We start from the raw sequence: 22,051 nt of genomic DNA on the forward strand, positions 1-22,051 counted from the left end.
TGTTGGTGCTGCTTCTATTAGGCTTCATTCAGAACAAATAGAATATGGAGTAGAAATGCGTCGAAGAAAGCTGACCTCTGGCACTGAACATCTTCTTGCGCCATAATGCAGCGTCTCTGCTAGCGCTGTCTTACGATGTACTGTTCCTTCGCGCTTTCCCTGAACATTGCCTTCCTTCGGCAGCTAAGAACAAGCATGGATCAACGACAACGCAAAGTGCCGATCGTTTGCGCCTTCCGTTTCCCCAACCGCAGCTTCCTTCTGTGACGTTCTCCTGCTTTGCTCTTTCCTCGTTCTAAGATCCTGTTGTTTCAATTTCTTCTATCTTAACTTCTATCTTCTGTCCTCGTCACATTCTTCTTCTTCTCCTGTTAACTTTTAGCACTCATTTGCACATTGGGCCCATACTCGGTTCTGTCCCCGCACGGCAGTATCCTGCGCTCGGGGATTTACGACCGTTCAATCTTGGGCTTTCATTGGGCCTCTTGGCTCTGCTGTGTTTCCACGTTTTGCTCCTTCACGCGCACCAAAAACTTGCGACACAACCAACAATAGCAAGGGGACACGACCAGATAACCGCGGTCCACTTTTCACTAAACCGCCAACAACAAGCGGGACTTTGCCCAGCACGCCAGTAGTTTGTCCTCGCTAGTGGTCTTGCGTTTACCCACACCCCCTAACCCGCCAATCCAATTCTGGCCATCCCTCTCTCCATACCTCGCTCGCTCACCCGTCGCAAATCCACACTTCACTCGTCTCTCTCTCCGCCATATAACATACGAATACTACCACCACCACCAACACCACCGACACCACCGACACCACCGACACCACCACCACTCGTGTCGGCTGTCGTCCCACCTTGTCGCCAATTCCGCCACGCCCGACGGCACTCTCTCTTTCGACGACGTACCGCAGTAGAGGGCATGCTCGATCTTACTCACTCTCATCGCCGATAGCCGCGGCCCAGACACACGTCGCGCGCTCGGCGATTCGTTTCCCGCCGCTTTTCCCAACCTTGTCGCTCTTGTCCTCTTGTCATCTTGTGCTAGCAACTGTCCCAAGTTAGCTTTTGGTTTCCGAACGACAACGCCCTGTCAACGAGCGAACGGACGGCCCAGTCGCGTCGCGCCTACCAACCTAGCCTGTCACTTTTCCCGTCGCGAAGTGCCTCGACACTACCACCTCGAGTCCGTCCACGCCGGCACGTACCGAGTCGTCGTCCCGCGTGTCCGAAAGGCCGATCCCACGGCTACGATTGGACTTCCTGCCAGAAAACTGTTAGTAGAGACACGCCGGTGGAGAGAGCTTGTCACCGCCTTGCCTTTCGCGTTTGCTGTGCAGTGTTGTGACGTGGGCGGCGCATCAAATCTAGTCGACGTAACCCGATCGCCTTTTTCATCAGTCATACTAACGTTGTCTTCTAGCCAGTCTCCTGCGCGACATTTTGTCGATCACAGCAAGACCGATCTTTGCGAGCGTCCGGACTCGAAGCACTGCCGTTTTACCTGGTTCTTTGTGGTGCGCACCCAGCTAGCAATCTCGGCGGTCTCGTCAAGCGACTGGCCTTGACCAGTGTCCCATGCAGAGGCGCGTATGATAGCAACGACTACCACCCAAGCGGCGCCTCATGAACGATGATCGCCCACATTCTTTGATGTTCACGAATCTCAAATCAAACTCCCATCGCGCCTCGCGACCCACGCGGCGAATGTGTCTCTTGCCGACAGAGAGACTAACACACGGCAACGAGAGTTCATGATCAGAGCGGACCTCGGCACAGTGGACTCCAGCACATTGCTTTGGCCAGGAGGAGGGGGGCTTGCAAGAGAAGGACTCGCTGCGTTTGACGCATAATCACGAGGCTGAAATATGGATGTTGCAGCGCAGGAGATCAACAAGCTTGTTCAGCGCATCCTGCCCGATCGGCCATACCACCTCTCTGTCTCCGCCACCGGCCGCTACCCAGTGCCTCCAGGCCTGTGGCCCAATACCTCGCCACTGCAGTACACCACATTCGTGTCTGAAGCTGACCGTGGCATCCTGCTTACACGACCCTATTTTGACATTCAACTGGAAACCGAAGACGACCCGAACAACACCAAAAACAAACGCGGCAAAGCCACGTCGTCGACCAGCACAGCACTGCCCGGTGGTAGCCCTGCGGGGGCCGGCAACAAGGGCGAGACGAAGAAACCCGTAACAAAGATGTCCTTTAAAGATTATCAACAAAGCAAGAATCAGAAAAAACTACCTGGCTCACCAACAAGCACTCCCACCACAACAACCAAACCAGACACAAATCTGCGCAAAAGCGAAGGAGCTATGGCCTCCTATGTTGATCGGCAGCATCTGCCCCCGAAACCGGAATACAATGGCGACAGGTAAGTGAATTATGCAGTGGCATTATTGATAATGACCCAATGACCGCCAGTGAATGGCAAAGGCTAACATGCGCAGAAAACAACATTCACCTTCAAAATCTCCAAGGCGTGCTCGCAGCCCCAGCGCAGCTGACGGCAGAAAGCGCATAGCCGACTCTAACGACGCAGCGAACCGACCGCACAAACGCTCGAGGTCCGATACCTCCATGACCTCTAATTCACCACCGGCTGCCTCTTCTTCTAAGCCAAACCACCGTATTCACGACCCACCAAGTCCCCTCGATCTTAATAATCGACGAGACGATAGGTCAAAGCCCACCGCAAACCAGCAAACATCACAGGCTAAACAACGAGACAAGTACAGAGATAGAGACGGGGATCGAGACCGCGACAGAGACCGCGACAGAGACCGGGAGAGGGATCGGGAACGCAACAAAGATCGGGAGAAGGAAAGGGACAGGGACAGGGACCGGGATTACGATCGGTACCGTGACAAAACTCGAGACCGTGATCGCGACCGCGACCGCGACAAGGACCGGGATAGGGATCATGACCGTGAACGTGAAGGTCAGCGCGAACGGAATAGGGACCACGACCGGGATCGAGACCGTGGCCGAGAACGAGACAAGGAGAAGGAGAGAGGTCGCACCGACGCCGGCCGCCGTTCGTCACTCTCGCCACCTGTGCCCAAGACCAACGGGCATAAAGCCCACACAAATCGGAACCGCGACCGGTCGCGGTCTCCCGACGACGGAAGTGGGCCAGTATCGGCGCTGCCGCCTATCCTTTCCCCACTCCATTTTAACCCCGAACGCGGTTCTAGCTCTACGAAACAGCCCCGTTCCAGCGAGTCTAAAGGCCCTGGCATAGCAGACTCCAGCAAAAGAGATGAGTCGCCGTTACGCATACCACCTCTTCTTTCCCCCACACTGCCTGCCATAGTTGAGCAGGAACTGTCTCGTTTGAAGAATGTACCGAAGGACAGCGAGCCAAAATCAAAGTCGAGCCACGAGTCAGGCCATGCACCATCTGCAGGAAAGAAACCTTTCCGACCTGTCACGGATACAGACATGGGTGACGCCTTTCTCAAAGAGGCGTCGCACAAGGAAAGCCACCAGACAAAGGACGATTCGCACAAAGAGGCAAAGGAGTCCTCTTCACAGTCTTCGTCCTCTAAGCGGCCTCTTATCGTTGTCTTGAAATACAAGAAAAAGAACGTTAAGAGGGTGCTCCGCTTACTTGCCCTTCAACAGACACCGTTAAAGGCGCCACTGAAACAGACCGAGCGGTCTGTCAGTCTCGAAAACACACCATCGCCGGCTCAAATCACAAAGAAGCGGCCTGCGCCGTCTGACAATTCCACAAACGAGCCACTGCCACCCTTGTCAGCTACGTCGTCTTCCTTCAAACACCCAAAGACAGTCGCAGAAAAGAGTGTCTCTGCCTCGCGGACGCCTGTCGGACCCGCCACGCCCGTTAAATCCACGCCCATGGCTCGTGTGACATCCAATACCTCGCAGGTTCTCACCCCCGGTGACTCGAGCTACACGCCGCGTTCGAGCGAGCGGCCGCCGACGAGCCAGAGCGACCATACGAGCAACCTCACCGTTTCTGATTATCGCCGACGTTATGATACGTACGTCAAGCTGGGGACGAAGCTAAAGCACGACCGCGACGCCATTGTGAAGAGCAGGATGCCAAATGGGTCGACAAAGCCCGACGGCTCGTCTGCTCCAACGCTCAACTTGACGCTGGCCGAAAAGAAGCTCGTCGCTGTACTTAGTCTAGAAATGGTTATGTCGTACCTCATTGCCTTCAAGTCTCTCAACCAGGGACGGTATCTGGAGCGGAAGCCAGGCGACGTGACGGTGTGGGAGCGGCTCATGCCACACTTTGCCGAGTTGCGGAGCCATGCCCGTCATTTCCGCCCACTGGAAGCCATGACTGTACAGCTGCGCGCGATTTGCTTTGAGCAGATGATGGCGTCGTTTGTTGGCCACGACGCCGAGTCCGTTGCGTCCAAGCTGATGGTGGCCACCAAGCAACGAATCGACGCGTGGACTGATGTGGCCAACTGCGTGGATGCGGTTAACGACAGCGCCCTCAAAATAGTCGTGGGCCCGTGGCTGAGTGTCGAAGATACGGTCCGTACCATGCTGCCGACCGTTCGGCGCTGGAACGAGCGAGAAAATGCAGGCTGGGAACAGGAACTCCAGCCCCCGAAATAGGTTGCCCGGGAGCGCAAAGTTATTCCACGGCGCGCGACACGCCAGGCGACGCGCCAGGCCTTTGGCATTGATAAAACAAGGAGGAAGAGGCAAAACTTATACACTCGTGGAGTACCTACAGAAAGGGAGAGTGTGTGAAATGGGAAATAGGAAAGGAAGGCAAAGCAGGCGCATGAAATACCCCCATGTACTTCTATTTTAAAGGAACAGAGCGCGGTTTATTACTATGACTTCAGTTCATTTTACTGTCGATGAGATGTTGTCTGCTTTTCTGTCATGCTTGCTATTTTACTTTATGATTGTACCCTGGCCTTACTTGCTTTCACATGGCTTTTTTGCCAGTGAATTTCTCTAGGGATGGCATTTCCCTTTCTTTTAACTTGCATGTTTTATGTCGTTAGGGAGGAAATACCTTGCATGCAAAGGAAAACAACGAGGAAGACGGAAAGGTGTTTATAGGGTATGAACCGGTTAGTACCGGGCTAGTTAAGAAAGACAATATTAACTCGCTATGCATACTTCGGAAGAGAACAGCTTGAAAGATGGAAAAGGAGGTCCCTTTCATCCTAACGGGTGAGCCATAATGTAGATGGCGTCTCCAAATGGTTTCAATTTTTCATGATATATAAGTCCCCGGGTTTGCGTGTGAAACAAGCTTGTGGTGGGATATTTCTTAATCTTGCAAGGTGGAAAGTACCAAACAATCCTATCAGTGGCAATGAATGGCCTGCCTTCTGTCGACACGGAAAAATCGACCAAAAACCAGAAAATCAAAAAAATCTCTGAGAAGCGTTGACATGAGGCGGGGGCATTGTTGGGAATCTTTGGAACAACTCAAAAAAAGTGCCCAAAACGACCAGAGCTACCTCCAAGACATAAAATAGCAAGAAAATACCAATAAAAAGAGTATGTGGACGAAAAAGCACCCAATAGCCAATGACACTTTGCAAACCTGGCAACAGGTAAAAGATTACGGACGTGAAGAGACCTCTGTAGCCATCGGCCTAGCCCCAGACTGCTCAAGCGGCCGCACAAGGTGCGAAGGGTCAGCGAGATGGGCACAGTCGTTGCAGTACCACTCCCCACGCTTTGCCACATCCACAATGGCCGTTTGGCCTAGACACGCCGTGTGGTATTGCCGGCGGGAACACTGCTAGGAGTGTTCGTTAATATTTTAGACGTATGCTGGTTAGAGTGACAGGGGTATTAAAATGATAAACAAACATACCTTGTTCGAGCATATCACCGAATCAGCCACAGCGCAGCGGAAACCGCAGAGGGGACAGCCACCTGTACCCCGGCGTGGTGCATACACTTTCGGCACAGACGTGCTTTGAGCCGCGGTGAGGGCTTGGTCGTCACCAGCTGCTATGGACTTCTTGAGGGACCAGGCTTCATCAATGGCTTGTGTAATGTTGTCGACATCGCTATCGGTCAAGATGTCATGGGCCATCATGACGGCCATGAGCTTACCAAACTCCATGGCACGGTCCAAGTCCGAGACGAGCCAAAGGCCCTTCTCCTGGATGAACTGCACCATGGCGCGTGGGATGTAGGCGTCTGAGGCAATGCGTTTCAAGATAATAAAGCGGTCCCATTCCTGGATAAAGTCCTTCTCTGCCGGGGTCAGGTCCGTGTAGTCCTGGACAATCTCACGGTGCTTGTGGATGCGCCAGCTATCGTCGACGATGTTCGTCCTCAGCGTTGTCCCAGGTTTGAGAAGGGCCTTGCTGAGAGGATCGTATAACGGCTGCCGTGTGGAAGGTACAAGAATTTTCTTCTTTAGGTTTGGCGGCGCCGGAGTTGGCGTAGGCACACGCTGTGATGCAGCAGGTTTGATTTTTGGCTTTTTGAAAACGGTATGTTAGTATAATTTTGAACAATGCTCACAAACAAAATAAAATAGGTAAGGAAAATCTACCCGTGGCGCTTGTGCGTTCTTCACGACTTGGTCGTCGTTGAGTGGTCCGCACCTTGCGGTGACCCAGGACTCATCACCCTGCAGGAACTTTTCTATATCTAGAGCTCCAGTCGGCCTGCCGAGTTGGTAAACAATATCTTGCAGGCGAACATTGCTCGAATCGAGGTCATGCACAATTTTGAAGAAGTGGTCGCCACTACGAGCACTGGGTCGGTGCTCATATTGAAATATGTACTTGGAATGGGAGCGGAAGTGAAGACGCAGATGGTCCAAATCCAAGTTCATCGCCATACACATGCAACATTGAAAGCCGTCCACAGACGCGTAATCCTGCTGATAGTAATATGTCACTTTGACATGGCAACTCGACCCGTTGCTGTTACCATTGGTGTGGCCATTGACGTTGGCGAACAGGCCGCTGCCACGTTTTCGCGGACCCCGGTCGCCAATCTTGTGCGCTTTGTTTGTAATGTTCCGGACGTTGTATTCGGGCTGGTCTCGCCTTGCACGAAGTGAGCGGCTCGGCGTAGACGGCCACTCCAAATCGTCATTGTTGTCGTCAGCGGCTTCGGCTGAAATGACCGTTGTTGGGCCAGCCGTAACGGTCGCACCCGAGGAATTGGCGTTGATCTGAACATTGAGCTCTCTGTTCAACTGGAGGTTGATCTGAGTCTGAAGCTGCCCTGAAAAGTCGGTCGTCGCAGCGATGCCGTTCGTCACATTTGGCGTCCCATTTATCGCTCCATTTGTTGTACCGTTCGCCGTACCATTTACCGCATCGCTCACCAGCACGTTGGCGGTGCCATTCATGTGGCCATTTGCGCGTGCGTTTGCAGTTTCGTCTGATGCAGCGCTTGCGATCTTCTTGCCTAGTGTTGAAGTTGCGAATTGGGCACGGTAGGACTGCCGCCGGGGCCAAAGGTCGCACAGATCGAGCGTAGGCGGCGGCAGCGGTTCATCTGGGTGCAAAGCAACAATCGTCGGAAGAACACCCAAGTTAAGATGCCTACGCGGCCGCTCGAGAAAACCTGTCGTCCACCGGACGTCCATGTCCATGACAAATTCAGTGCGAACAGGATCGTGCTGCACACTTTCGCGGAGCCATAGCGGAATGCGCATGCGCGGGCGGCCAAAGAAATCGCTGGACTCGGCATACAGCACGCAGTCACAGGCCTTCTTGGGGCGATAGTCGCTGCCGCGGAGGCTCGCGTCTGCCAACGATAAAAGGTCGAGCGGCGGCCATGGCTCATTGCTTGCAGTGGATTCAATCTCAACACGCAGCATGTACTTGTCGGCCAACCCCAACTTGTCGCCATGGTGATGCAGGACAGCAATGTTTTCAAGCGGCACGGTGAAAGGTTCAAGCACCAGCTTCGCCAGCCCGTACGGGCCGCTGGACGCACGAAAAGCGTGAACTGCACCAATCTGGGCGGTGCAGTACATGAGTTGGGTGCGGCCATACTTCTCGCTCAAGATAGTGACCTTGAATCGAACATTGTGGCGCGTGACCTCGGAGGTCTCCTTGGCAGAGAAGCCGTTGGCGAAGCGCAGGCGTGGGGTGTCCTGGTGGAAGATGTTGAATGCATGGATCCGGAGGCCATTGGAGCGGTCGCTAGGGCATTGGGGCAGCTTGACGAGGTCTTCAATGGAGCTCGGCGCACCCTGCAGCGGCGGGGCAACACGTCGTCGTTTTAGTGGGTGCATGTAGGATTCCTCGTCGACGCCGTTTGCTGTTGGAACCGCAGATATGGGCGCGGAGCCCGTTGGCGGCGACTGGCGCTTCCGCTTAGAGGTCCACTCTTGGCACGCTGTGACACCGGCAGTCCAATTGCGGTGCAGGAACGGCAGGCGCCGGCGACCTGGTTCCTGCGGCATGGCTGGAGTTGATGCAAAGGGTGTTATGAAGTCTATAGGGAGTGGAGGAGGAGGAAAGGGTGTGGCAGACGAATATTGAGCGATGTGGGAAGAGGATAATGGGTGGCGAGTGGTGCGCATCTGGAAGAGCCAGTTTGCGGTATGAAGACACGGCATGGGACGCCGGTGGCCATGGACCGCGCGTCAAACGAGGACGGGACGAGAAAAGTGTGAAAAGTGCGAAAAGCGCAAGAAACGATGCGATGACGCGTGAGCAAGAGACGTGAAAACAACTGCTACGCGAATGAGATTCAGTGACAATGTTGGCGATGTTGATGAAAACAAGGTGTGGCGAGTGACAAGGAGCAGCCGTTGACGAAAGTTGGTGACTGGCGAATGGCGAATGGCGAGCGTGAGGTGAGCCTGGCCCTTTCGCAAACGCAGATTGTTTGCAAGGCTGGCCCCCAACTCAAGAAGTCAAAACGACACCACGCAATCGCTGTCACTGGCCCTCGTCACAGTACTTGCTGGCGGCGGAATGAGCATCGCCTTGGCCGGGCGTCGGCTCGGCTGTCTTGGGGTGTCTTGTCCCCTCCACTGCGGTAGCCGGTGATGCCGTTGATAGCGATGTTGTTGTTGTTGTGATTATAAACCACAGGGGGGGACACAGAGAAACAAAGCGAACGCGACACGCCGGTTCTGCAAGATAGCGGCGGTAAGAGCAGGGCCCAATAACGGACGGAATGCGCGCGCAAAAAGGGGTGCTCAAGAGGCTGCGGAGTGGACGTGACGACAATGTATTGTTCGGTATCGCGAAAAAGAGGTTGTTTGGTCGTTCAAAAAGTTTTGACTTGTGGCAAGCAAAATCGCAAAATAGTAGAGTCAATTAGGTTGATCGTGCCTGCCGGGCCGGGTTGGTTTGGCTTGGTGTTGCTTGCCTGTGGAAGTTCTTTCTTCGCCGGGGTAGTATTGTGCTGCGGGAAGTCGCGGTCACGCTTTTCCAATACGCTCCTTCCCCATAGTACAAAACAAAATTTGTACACAATACCAAAACGAACGAATGCGTTATTCGCAGAGTAAACGAAAGAAAGAGGCAAGGCGTTATCCCTGGCATGTAATAAGTCGTACACTAGGGACCGTTAGCGCTTGAAACCCGCACTGTCTTGCGCTTTCCTCTGGTGAGTGGACAGGTGCTGTTCAATTAGGGGCTCCTCGGTCAGGCCAGTCCCACTTTTTCCCGTCCTCAATAGTGACAACAATGGGGCATAAGTGAATCTTTTGCTATCTTCCAATATAAAATGAGCAGAGTCCAGCGAATGAAGTAACAAACGTGACGGGCTAGCATACGAAACACAACACCTAATCTGACTGAGCCAAGAACGGCCTGAGACGGACGCAACTGTTGTCTACTGACGGGTAGCAGCTGGCAACTCGTGATACGTTCACAAAAGTCACGTGCACTGAGAGCCACTATCCTGGGACTATCATCTGCCGTGGACAACATGAGAACATCTCGGTATGCCACATCGCGGCAGAAAGCTTGCCGAGCATGTGTGCAGGCAAAGGCGAAGTGCGACAGGCAAGCAATGAATTGTAGCCGTTGCCTCACCCGGCGTCTATCATGTGTCTATCCACAACCATCTGCGAAGACGACATCAACGACGAACGCTTGCTCCGATCCCCGGGTAGGTGATCCGGCGACACCATTTTCCATTACCATTCCAGTGGGCGGCTCGACCGATTACGCTGAAGAGGGCCTCGCTGGTGGTGTGTCGGGGGTGTTAGCCGGCGAATTGATTTGTCCCATAAATGCAGACGATATTAGCATACGCTGGATGAAAGCCTATGTGCCAACACCCGGTCAGAAAGTTAAGGCGTATCAGCCGTCAACAATTTCATTTCTCTACCGCTCGCTGAAGGCATATTCGGGGATGGCCTTTCATGGTAGCGGTATCCCGCCGTTTATCCACCCGGCACAGCTGAGCTCGAGCAACAATCTTATGACGCCAGCAGCGGCAAATGACGTTCGCATATCTTCAGCAGCGCTCACGACGTGCCTAGATCTGGTGCACACCTGTGACATGACGGTTGCAGGCCCAACTGAGGCTGCTGCGGGCATGATAAAGCGCGAGATGGACCGGATCTACGCGGACGCGCAGCAGCAGAACCTGGCCCGCACCGTTATCGACCACTGGGCGTCACTCGCCGCTTTCCAGGCATACCTGCTCTATGCCCTTGTGCTATTTTTTCAGCTCGATCACCAGGGCGACCCGTTTCTGAGCCAAGCAATTATGGCCCTGCAGGACATTGCATGCACCAGTTCCCAGCACGGACTCGTGTGCAAGGCCGAGCACGACGTTGCATGTCCACGCTGGGCCGCTTGGGTTGTCGCCGAGGCCAAGCGGCGGACACTCTACGTTGTATATTTGTTTGACAGCGTGCTCTCGGCGCACGACGGGCTGCCCACGTACCTTGGTACAGAATTGCGCGGTCTGCCGGCACCTAGTAGCAAGGCACTGTGGCAGGTGTCGACTGCGGCAGACTGGAACCGAGCTTATCGGCACCATCTCGACACATGGACGGACACAGGGGATACTAACATGAACTACGCTGGTTTGCGTATTGACGAGCTGTGGCCGTATACAGATCCTCAAGACGCGCCTGGGCTTGCACGTCGGCAACGACGAGTTGACCAATGGCTGGAAAGCGTTGATGAATATGGTACTATGATGTATGCAGTCACAAGCAGCACGCATGGGGGATGACTTTGAGCGACTTGAGAGTGATTTTGAATTCACAAGAGTCTCGTCTGGTAATTAAGTTGTCTTTGTTGACTTCCGGCAAAGACAAACACAATGTCTACTTATTGAAGTTTTACTCGTCAGCATCATACCAATGAGGTTCGCGGGAGAATAACTCAAAAATAGAATGTAAGGAGAGACACGACAACTCAAAAACCATAATACATTTGAATTACCAAAGACTAATTGCTTGTTGGTTTTAGGACAACAAACGTCAGCCGACTGCCCGAACCTATATCTCACATACTGGCTCTGCCTTGCTTCGCGTCAAATGGGCCTTTCGTTACAACGAGCTAACACGCACGGGGACCCCTGGCCCAGCGCCCCCAAAATCTCAGCTCCAGGGTTTTTCTCAACTCCGGCGCTCAACTCCGGCGCTCAACTCCGAGGCTAGTCATGATGGCTTACATCAATGTTTTGCCACACTATCACCGACACATATATAAGTGACTGAACACTCCGAATCCAGATCTGTGACAGAGCTTTCTAGAGCCTTGCAAACCGCTTTGGATGCGTAATTATTGTCATGGCCGGCCCTGTACGCCATGAATCGTCACCGACTGCCGCTTCGGCTCCAGATGCTGCGGCTTCGTCACCGACCGAAAGCAAACGCAGCGAAGAGCCATACAGCATCTTTGACCACCGCCAACGGACACTGATTGTGTTCCTCGTCTCTATCGCCGCAACTTGTAAGTGGCCGGCAAGTTTCTGGCTGCCCTCCATCTGCTGCGTATACTAACGTACTCCCCAGTCTCTGGCTTTGCGTCCAACATCTACTTCCCGGCGCTGCCCACCATCGCGGCCGACTTCAAAGTCTCGTCTGAGCTCATCAACTTGACCGTGACGACTTATCTCATCCTACAGGGATTGGCACCCAGTCTCTGGGGTCCCATCTCCGATGCTCGCGGACGCCGTGTCGCCTACATCGGCACCTTTTGCATCTTTCTAGCCGCCTGCATCGGCCTCGCCCTCAGCCGCACCTACGCGGCCCTCATTGTCCTGCGCGGCTTGCAGAGCGCCGGAAGCGCGAGCACAATTGCCGTGGGCTCGGGTGTGGTCGGCGATGTCAGTACGCGCGCCAACCGAGGCGGCCTGATGGCCGTGTTTCAGGCTGGAATGCTTGTGCCGGTTGCCATTGGACCCATTATCGGCGGCGTTTTGGCCGGGTCGTCGTTGGGGTGGCGGTCTATTTTTTGGTTTCTCGCCATCTACAGCGGTGTGTTTCTTCTATTCCTGATAGTTCTGCTCCCCGAGACGCTGCGAGCCCTCGTCGGAAACGGTGGACGCAACCCGCAAACACTCGGCCCCTTTGCGCGGTATCCGCTTCGGCTCTACCAAAAGTACACAAAGGTGCCGTTCACGCCCGCAGCGGCCCTGGCATCCGACGGCAGCAGCAGCAACCGCAAAAAGGTTGACGTCTTGGCCTCGCTGCGCATCCTCTTCAGCAAGCAGGCGGGCCCCGTCGTCCTCTTTTTGGCGACGTACTATGCTGGCTGGCAAATGTGCATCACGGCAATGTCCACACTCTTTGCTTCGGAGTACGATCTCTCCGAAACACAAATTGGTCTAACGTTTATTTCCAACGGTATTGGCTCGATCGTCGGCACTCTTATTGCCGGGAAGCTGTTGGACATGGACTACCGGCGCGTCAAGAACACAGCCGTCGCTGCGGAAGACGGGCCGGAGGGAGGAACCGTCGACTCTCATGTTTCCCTGGAAAAGGCCCGACTGCGCTTGCTGCCCATATTTGCCACCATCCAGTGCGGCTCCCTGCTCATGTTCGGCTGGACCATTGACCGCCACGTCCATATTGCCGCGCCCATAGTATCAACTTTTATTACCGGCTGGACCGCCATCACCACGCAGACGGCCGTCTCCACGTATCTTGTCGACGTCTTTCACGCCGGGCACCGCGCAGCAGCAGCCGGGGCCAGCATCAATCTTGCCCGCTGCCTGCTTGCGGCCGGCGGTACGACTTTTATCATGCCGCTGATCAACCGCATTGGCACGGGCTTGGCGTTTACTGTGTGTGCCAGCCTGCAGTTCGTGGCACTGGCTGGACTTGCTGTGCAGTGGCAGTATGGCGCTGCCTGGCGGGAGGAAGCAATACAGAAGCAAAAGAAGGACGAAGACGGCCAGGATCGTCAAAAGGCCCCCGCAAGGACAATCTAGTCGGGGAAGGTGAAAGGCAAAAGGGAAATCGATTTCATCACACAGCATCACATAATCCAGCAGCAATGCATTTTTGGAGCGTGCATAGCTTTATTATGGCGTTATCATTTTAGTTACTAGCAGACACCAAACAGATACACATAGACACCTGTATGTTATTTACCGTTCATAATGAACACATTAAATGGAAGCCCCTTCTAACGCATCAAAATGTGCATCTAATCTATACATGCGCAATCACCACGCGTAGTCGTTGGCCTCGGGTCCGTCTCCCGTCCACTCGTCGTCTGAATTAGAATCGTCACTGTCCAGAAAGTCCACCATGCGGTATTGAATCTCGCCGGGCTTCTGGTTGTCGATGCGGATATCGACCACATCGCACATGCCATGTACAAAGGGTCGGGTGCGCTTGAGACCGGAAGATGATCCCTCACCACCGCTGATGTCCATCTTGTCGGTTTCGTGGTCACTATTCTCACGACTAGCTTGCTCGACACCTTTACCTTTCTCATCCCAGGTATGCTTGCCAACACTTTCATCCTTGTCTTCATCGTCTTCATCGCTTGACGGAATGTCCTCGTCCGTGTCCGGCTCGCGGTATGACATTCTGCCGGTTGGTGCCATGTGGCGCAGGCCCCGTGTTGTGCTACTGGCACGCGACGACGGGTTGGACACATGAGTGGCAATCCGGTGGCTGCGCCGCGACGGCTCCGCATCGCTATGCCGTGCCTTCGCCTTGGACCGTGGCGATACATGCTTCTGCGGCTTGGTATAATACGCCAGTGAGCTGGCCGGCTCTGGCGCAGTCGTACGTCGCTTGAACACACGATCCAGTGTCGCCTCCCACCGGTCTCGCATCTCACATCGCTGTCTCCAGGGGATATCCAACATGGCCTTGATGGCAAGGACACGCAGCTGTGGTACGTGTGGTGCACTATCAACGAGCGACTGGAAGAAGACCTCGGCCGCAGCAGGTTCCCATTTCCGCAAATGCTCAAGTTCAATCACTTCAATGCTAGCCGGCCAGGCCGGTACTTCGTCAGCCGTCAGCAGGGTGTCATACATCGGATTCGAGTCGTTGTAAAATGCATGGTGACTGTAGTACGTCAGGTTCATACGCAGCGCCTGCAGCTGCGGGCATGCAGTGCCCAGAACCGACAAAAAAGACAGGCTGAGCGACTGGTTGTAGTGCAGCGTCAGCTGTCGTAGCTCCTGGCCGTGTGTCACCAGGTACTCGGCAAATTGATCCGCCGTCACGTCCCAGCAGTTGACGAGCTCGAGATGCTGCAGAGTCTTGGGAAGCAGCGGGAGGATTAAGTCGTTCGCTGCCGTCGATGACTCCACAGCAAGGTGGGTCAGGTTGGGCAGCGCATTGAGCAATCCCGCAAAGTCCACTGCCTGTTGCCGATCTGCCTCAATGACTTCCGGGTCCTCGGCATTCCTCGCATTCAGGGACGGCCGTTGGTAGTTGACGAGGCTAATCTTGCACAACCCCGCAAAAGTTGGCGACAAGTGCAGTGTCCGCACACGGTCCAAATCGAGGTCACGACCCATAAGGCGCTGGTTCCACCGCCAGCTCTTCAACCTAATAGCGGTGGGAACGGCAGCCTGGGCAAGAGGGGCCATACTCGCACTGCTGCCTTCTTCCTGTGGGTCGCCATGTCCGCTGCTATCCACAGTGGTATTGGTCATAGCAGGCTGAACTGCGCCGAGTGCCTCAAAAAGACCATCAGGGTAGGTCCAACGCAGGTTCTCTGTTTGCTCTCTATACGGAGGCATGTCTTTGTAGTGGTATAGGTCGAGGTCGACCAGGCGAGGGCAGTAGGAAACCAGGCGCGGAATGTCCAGATGGCGACCCTTGTAAACGCGGCTCGCCAACGACCCAACATCGATTTTGAGCGCCTTCACTTTTTGACGGTAGTCAAAAAGCGTCGTAGACGGGTCTTTGGCCAAATGGTCGACCAAGTTGTGCGCCATATTCATCGTGAGCATTGGTGGGCTTTCGTACAGGGCTCGCAGAGCGGGCTCTGTGAACCCTCGGCATGTACGACTAGCAGCCAAAAGCCATCGCACCGACGTAATGTTGTCGAGCGGCGCAGCGCCATAGGAAAATATGCTCGATAAAACCAAGTATGGCAGCGTGGACCATGGTGGCCTGTTGGTGCGTGGCGGCGATAAAGCCCGCATGGTTGGTGTGCGAACACCGTCACCTTTTCCACCCGCGCTCTTCTTATCATCGATATGAATCACGACCTGCTTTCCTGACTTCGTTGGTGTCGACTTTCCGCCGCGATTTTTCCTGTTGGCATCATGTGCATCTCGTCTACTTCGTCGTGGGGAGGGCGTAGACGCCGTAGGTGCTGCAGAATGTGCAGGAGCGGACGAAGATGAAGCTACCGTGCGCGGCTTCTGTCGTCTCCGCGGTGCCCCATCGGAAGACGGCGAGAGGTAGGCATCGTCTCCAACGAGAAATTCAGCTGTTGCCCTGCGCTGTGGTTGGCGTCGGCGTTTCGAGGGGCTGTTGTCGGGGGTGGACACATCGTCTAAGCGTTGACGTTTCGACGGCAGCCGGGCCGTAAAATTCCTGTCGCCAGGTTCGCCCTCGCCATCGTCACTGTCACTGTCTGCCAAGGACTCGTCAGAGTCATCGGAATCTTGTTCGCGCTCGTGTTCATGCTCGTCCTCCTCGTAGTACTCCTCCTCTTCCTCGCTCTCGCTGACTTCCGCATAAGTTCGTAGGGATGCATGTCGTGTTGCACGGTCGTTTGATGAACGCAACGGTAACCTAGAAGACGACCCCCCCGCCTCAGTCGCTGTGTTTGCGGACGAGCGTTGCCGTAGTCGGGAAGACATTGCGATCGGAGAGAGCACAAGGTCCTTCCTGGCGCAAAGCGCGCGGAGATGGCCTCGTTTTAAGTCGGTTGTCAACCGCATAGGACGGTGCTGTGGTTGTGTTGATTGGTTCTTCTCCGGGATGCTCCACAGTTGCTGCCTGGAGAACGGAACGGAAGGGAAGTCGTCGAAAGTACAAAAAAGGAAGTCTCAATCCGAGTGCAAAAAATCAAAGGGAGCAAGAGGCAAAATACTGGATAAGGCAATCCAAACTGGTGATTGCGGGGCTCAAATCACCCAGCATTACTCGCCGCCGCTTATGCAAGGCACGCACTAGTCTCGTCTGTGCTGCGACTCGAATAGCTGCACGTGATTTTTCCGCGCCAATCTGCCCCAGGCCAGAAACCCGGGCCAACCCGACACGTTGGCACCCGTCACCTCTTGGCTTTTATTGTGGACTCTAACGAGGCTGATGAAGTGCATTGGCAACCAGGCTCCAAAGGACAAAGAGGGGACAGGTTGTGGGAAGGGTGAAGTTTCATGAGCACAATTGAAGTCAGCGTTACTGTCACAAACGTCAAGAAAGTGCACGAAATTGAAGCGCTATATATTCTATATGTCCTTTTGCTGCCCAGTCATCTGCCGTATGCAGTATAATCATGTTCGTCTTGAAAAGAAGAGAAAAAGAAGAATGTGAAAGGATAAGGGTACAAGAACAAGACGTTCTACATATGAAAAAGAATGGGAAAGAAGCGAAAAACGCCTTAAAAAATCAAAGATCCCAGCCTCTCCAAAACTCCTCTATGGGGGAAAATACAGTATTGAAGGTGTTCGAACATGATGGAGTCTCACTAGCAATACCAAAATACAAACCGTCCGAATGAGTGGAACTGTGTGCACACATCCACATTCCAATTGTTCCGTGAATTTTGGCATCCAGCAAGTTCAGTCACCTAGGGACGCCGTTCACGTTCAAAGGTGTCTCATAAGTACACCGTAAAGAGACTGGTAGTAATATTAACTTGGAAACAATGGTGAAAAGCATATCATGTAGCAGTAGGCACCTGGTCGCCAACACGCCAGGTATCTTCTTGCCGCGTGCGAGGGGGCATCCAGGAAGCAGTGCCAGCACTGCTGCCGCGGAGAGTCTCACGGCCGAAATCATCAGACTTCTTGTAGTCCTCGCCCGCCGACATGGAGTAACCAGCCGTGTACGGATGAGGGCCCGCTGCGAGACTTGAGGAGCCATTTTCGAATAAGCCTCCAGTATTCTGCAAGCCAAGGCCGATGCCATTTGCCGACGGCCCCGAGTTAAGTGGCAGAAGAGGCTCGCCATCCTTGGCGCCCGTCATAGTGCGTGCACGTCGGTCGGCCTTGTTCTGATTTGTGCGGTCGTACAAGTACAGGCCAAGGAAGGTGAGGCCAATGCCAACGGCCTGCACCCAGGTGGTCGGACTGCGGAACCAGACAATGGCCACGCTGATGACGAACACGCGCTTGATAAGACTTGCCACCGAGTAGGTGACGGGAGACACCCGCGACAGCAACACAAAGGCCAGCATGTTCTGTGCAAAGTGGAAGAAGCCGTTGAAAACAAACTCAAGAAACAGCCGGCCGTGGTCAAACGAATCCGGGCCTTCGGTCAGATCTAGCGAGCCGTCGTATAGGAAGTCTCCGAGCAGGCCAATGCCCTCGGTCCAGAACCAAATGGGGCCCGTAATGACAAACGCCATGCCGGACGAGTAGCACAATAAGTTCAGCTTGTCCAGCTTGCGCGCCTGCACGCTCAAGCCTTCGGCTTCAGCACGCGACGCCTCGTTGAAGAGCTTCTTGGAGACAATGTTCTGGGTCACAAAAATGCCGGTGGCCACCAACGCGTATAAAATGCCCAGCAGCTGGCCACCGCTGAAGGAGTGGCCGCCAGAGCAGGCCAGCGCCACGCCAAGCGTCAAGGGGACGAGAGAAAGGTAAGTTGCAGTCGGGTACCGGATGTCAAGGAAGATGCGGTAGGCGAAGACGGTAAAAAGCGGTGAAAGGCCCTTAATTGTGTGCAAAAGCGAAACGGATATCTTTGTTGTTGCGGTTGAGCTCAGGAGGTGGCCAGCAATCTGGAAACCGGCCAGCGGCAGTGTCGTGCGGATAATCTCGGCATCCGGGTACCGAATGCCGTGCTTAAGTACGGGCATGGCGCGTTTCAGCGATGGAAATACACGTGCCAGCCATGATAACAGGATGCAGAGAAAGGAAACGAAGGCGAACTGGACGATCGTGAGGGTAGCGGGCTTCTCGAAAGCGTTCAAAATCGACTTTGATGAGGTGTTTGTCAGAGCAGAGGATCCGTACCAAAGGATACAGAGGAACTAGAAGCAGCCAAACATCGTCAGTTTCTCGCTCGCCATTGAGTTGGGATTGCTGATATAAAAAGGAAATAAAAATAGAAGACCACATACGATTAGCATAGGCGAAACAGGCGCTTTCAGCGCATCGGCAATCTCGTGCACGTTCTGACTGGTACTACCAGATCGCGTACGTATTGTGCGTAAGGCTTCACCAAGACTCTTCTGTCGCGAATGGCCATGGCCATGGCCGCCGCCGTAGCCGTTGGTCACGGGCGGCATGTTCCAGCGCACGCTGCTGTCTTTGCGGGCCCGCCATTGGTCCACTGGTGGCAAGGACGGCTGTGCTGTAGACGTTCCATTCGCTTTGTTCGACGAAGCGCCATAGCTGTGGTCGAGTCCGGTCGTGTCGTGAACATCGAGTTCGGGGAACTTTTCGAGGCCCTCATCTTGAGAGCCCATCGCGACGTCAAGCGTGCGTCGTGGCGCTGGCGCGTTATTTGGTGACGGCTTGCGGAGGACAGTCGTAGCTGTTGTTGTCGCATGAGGCATAGTATAGGGGAAAAGGAAGAAAGAGGGTTAAGGATGAGCCAAGAACAGAAGGATGGAGCAAGAAGCAAGCTGGATGGCGGAATCGGGCGATGCTTCAGATCGAGAGAACAGGGTTCAGTGGCACCCACAGCCAGCGCATTTCAGTAACAGTGCACTGTGGATGGACGGACAATTCGGCAAAGAAAAGCGGTCGAGGTAGTAACAGGCAACAGACGAGGTCGGAAAATTAGCTGAGATTTCACCGTCGACGACACGGCTCGCTGGGTGAAAGGGGCGGTTGCAGACATGAAAATGTGTCGCAATTCAGCGGGATACTAGAACGTACAAGCGTGTGCAACCTCGTGCAGGACTGGCGTCAATACGAAATTGAGAGCGGGTCTTCGTATCGGCCAGTGGTACGACGTTAGCTGGCGAGTACTACGACTACTCGTCGCAGTGGTGTTCTTTGTGTTTGCACAAATGAAGAAGGATGTTTATCAACGGCGCTAGCACGAATTTGGAAGATCATAATCTGGACACCAGCCACATTTTTGCGCCACATACGAATGCTCTCCAGGCGAGCTATCACCAAAATTTCGCCATGGCGCGCTGCAAAGCAATTATCAAGACGTCAAAATGCCTACAAACTGCAACTATCTTTTGTAACCACCACACGGCCAAAGTCATAAACTGGAATCACCAGACGCATTTGTTGGACGACTCCCTATTCATATCCTCCGAGAGTGCCTATTTACATTATCTCCGCTGCATAGACTGCGGTCTGGGAGGCAATCATGGCGGCCCCCAAGATGACCAAGAACCAGATGCGGCGAGCGAAGAAGAAGGAGGAGAAGAAGGCCAAGGCAGAGGTAGGTAATAGGAAGCTAGAAGTAGGCAATTGCCTTGACACACATTTCGGCCATTCCCATACTGACATGTCCAAGTCTGAGGCGGCGGATCTACAGTCCCCGGAGAAGACCGGCGCAGCCGAATCAACAACCGAAGCTAAGCCTGACACAACATCACAAGCAGTGGTAGAAAGGGAAGGGATAGACAATGCAACCGAACCGAAGAAGGAGGGTCCAAGTACCGACGAACCCAAGGTCGAGCCCGAGATGATCCTCGGGGGCTTCGACTACGACGACCCAGCATTTGCCCAGTTTAAAGACGTCTTCAGCAAATTCGGTCCCAACCCTGAAGACGACAATATTGCACGTGAAGCGAACGCCGGCAACCAGGGTGAAGTTTTCATGAACGACCACCTGGAGATGATTCCAGACGAGGAGGATGAGGACGGCGGCCGGCTCAAGCTGTCCAAGAAGAAGCGCAAGAAGCTCAACACGCTGTCGATTGCCGAGCTCAAAGCGCTTGTCCAAAACCCAGAGGTCGTCGACTGGCACGATGTCTCGTCCTCAGATCCGCGTCTTCTCGTCGTCATCAAAGCCCAGAAAAACGTCGTCCCTGTCCCCGGCCACTGGTCCCTCAAACGCGAATATCTCTCCAGCAAGCGCGGTGTCGAAAAGCCTCCCTTCCAACTGCCCCCCTTCATCGCCGAGACTGGCATCACCGAGATGCGCGATGCTGTGCTTGAGAAGCAGGCCGAACAAACACTCAAGCAGAAGCAGCGCGAGCGTGTTCAGCCAAAGATGGGAAAGCTCGACATCGACTACCAGAAGCTCTACGACGCATTCTTCCGCTTCCAGACGAAACCCTCCCTCACCCGCTTCGGTGATGTATACTACGAGGGCAAGGAGTGGGAGACGGAGTTCCGCAACTTCAAACCAGGTCCGCTCAGTGATCTTCTCAAGGAAGCTCTGAATATGCCTCCAGGTTTCCCACCACCGTGGCTGCTCCAGCAACAGCGCATCGGTCCCCCGCCATCCTACCCGAACCTCAAGATTCCTGGTCTCAACTCGACACTACCACCAGGCGCTTCCTGGGGCTTTGCTCCAGGACAGTGGGGAAAGCCTCCCGTTGACGAATACAACCGCCCCCTATACGGCGGTGATATTTTCGGTGTTCAAGGCGCCGACGATGTTTCGGCTGCCGTTGACGCCAGCCAGGCATCGGCGGCGACCGGCGAACCGATCGAACGGGAGATTTGGGGAGAGCTGCAACCACCAGGGGAGGACGAGTCTGAGGAAGAGGAAGACGACGAGGACGAGGACGAAGACGACGACGAGGAGGACGAACGTGATGTGCCTGGCGGCTTGGAGACGCCCAGCGGCTACATCAGCTCTGTGCCCACCGACCTCCCGACGGGTGTGGATGCGAACATTGGAGGCGAGTTCGACCTTCGCAAACAACGGCGCGGATACGAGACCGAGGAGTCCTCGGCGGGCCGCCCTCCACGGTCTGCATACACAGTCATCCCCGAACGGCAAGCACAGGCACATGGTTTCTTTGGCAGCGACCGGACATACGACCTCTCACGAACAGGCCGGGGTCCAGCTGTTCCTGTACTAGGCCAGGACGACGATGGTGCACGCAAGCGCAAGAAACCCGGTGATGTGGATGTAGCACTGGATCCCGACGCACTGCTAAGCAACGACGGCATCAGCAAGGACGAGTTGAAGCACCGCTTCGAAGAGGGCCGGCGGGAAGAGGGTGTTGGTGCGCAGTGGCGGCAGTACGACGACGATCTGACCGATATGATTGCACAAGAGAGCCGCAAGCGGCAGAAGGTGGTTGAGGACCGCAAGACGGAAAAGAAGAAAGAAGCCAAGTACCGCTTCTGAGAGAGCGTGCAGTTGTCGTTTCAGGCTTTGCTGTCCTTTTGATTTCTAGTTGATTACTTGGTTTTGGGATACTCTCTATTGTGCATTGTTCTACCAGGAGTTGGTCGGCGGGCATCTATCTACCAAAAATAATTTCTTCGCCTCTGTAACAAAAGAACATTCGTCTTTATTTTTCATTAAATGTCCAGTCCCCATCGATTTCCACGTTTTCAGTACGCTATGCCGTGCCATGCCATGCAGTTGTATAATTAGTC

The 22,051-nt window shown here is 54.4% G+C and overlaps 7 protein-coding genes across 7 annotated transcripts; 4 read left to right on the forward strand and 3 right to left on the reverse strand.

Moving 5' to 3' along the window:
* Positions 1-1,872: 1,872 nt before the first annotated feature.
* Positions 1,873-4,612, forward strand: SPSK_01449 (uncharacterized protein; the record flags this gene model as incomplete). Its single annotated transcript, XM_016728362.1, has 2 exons — positions 1,873-2,384; positions 2,491-4,612. 2 exons carry the CDS (start codon positions 1,873-1,875, stop codon positions 4,610-4,612), a joined length of 2,634 nt encoding a protein of 877 aa, XP_016590035.1.
* A 970-nt stretch (positions 4,613-5,582) lies between these two features.
* On the reverse strand, positions 5,583-8,408 carry SPSK_01440 (uncharacterized protein; the record flags this gene model as incomplete). Its single annotated transcript, XM_016728354.1, has 3 exons — positions 5,583-5,762; positions 5,841-6,458; positions 6,534-8,408. The coding sequence occupies 3 exons, from the start codon at positions 8,406-8,408 to the stop codon at positions 5,583-5,585; spliced, it is 2,673 nt and encodes an 890-aa protein (XP_016590036.1).
* A 1,600-nt stretch (positions 8,409-10,008) lies between these two features.
* Positions 10,009-11,152, forward strand: SPSK_01806 (C6 finger domain protein; the record flags this gene model as incomplete). Its single annotated transcript, XM_016728708.1, has 2 exons — positions 10,009-10,072; positions 10,113-11,152. The coding sequence occupies 2 exons, from the start codon at positions 10,009-10,011 to the stop codon at positions 11,150-11,152; spliced, it is 1,104 nt and encodes a 367-aa protein (XP_016590037.1).
* A 562-nt stretch (positions 11,153-11,714) lies between these two features.
* SPSK_01653 (MFS multidrug transporter) lies at positions 11,715-13,360 on the forward strand (the record flags this gene model as incomplete). The annotated part of the gene is made up of 2 exons (XM_016728560.1): positions 11,715-11,877; positions 11,940-13,360. The coding sequence occupies 2 exons, from the start codon at positions 11,715-11,717 to the stop codon at positions 13,358-13,360; spliced, it is 1,584 nt and encodes a 527-aa protein (XP_016590038.1).
* A 237-nt stretch (positions 13,361-13,597) lies between these two features.
* SPSK_01462 (uncharacterized protein) lies at positions 13,598-16,213 on the reverse strand (the record flags this gene model as incomplete). The annotated part of the gene is made up of 1 exon (XM_016728374.1): positions 13,598-16,213. The coding sequence occupies one exon, from the start codon at positions 16,211-16,213 to the stop codon at positions 13,598-13,600; it is 2,616 nt and encodes an 871-aa protein (XP_016590039.1).
* Positions 16,214-17,238: 1,025 nt separating this feature from the next.
* On the reverse strand, positions 17,239-19,080 carry SPSK_10405 (solute carrier family 35, member E1; the record flags this gene model as incomplete). Its single annotated transcript, XM_016736831.1, has 2 exons — positions 17,239-18,552; positions 18,643-19,080. 2 exons carry the CDS (start codon positions 19,078-19,080, stop codon positions 17,239-17,241), a joined length of 1,752 nt encoding a protein of 583 aa, XP_016590040.1.
* Positions 19,081-19,868: 788 nt separating this feature from the next.
* On the forward strand, positions 19,869-21,797 carry SPSK_01563 (splicing factor 3B subunit 2; the record flags this gene model as incomplete). Its single annotated transcript, XM_016728472.1, has 1 exon — positions 19,869-21,797. The coding sequence occupies one exon, from the start codon at positions 19,869-19,871 to the stop codon at positions 21,795-21,797; it is 1,929 nt and encodes a 642-aa protein (XP_016590041.1).
* Between the last annotated feature and the right edge of the window lie 254 nt (positions 21,798-22,051).

This window comes from Sporothrix schenckii (assembly GCF_000961545.1).
Source record: "Sporothrix schenckii 1099-18 chromosome Unknown Cont42, whole genome shotgun sequence".
Classification (NCBI taxonomy): Eukaryota; Fungi; Ascomycota; class Sordariomycetes; order Ophiostomatales; family Ophiostomataceae; genus Sporothrix; species Sporothrix schenckii.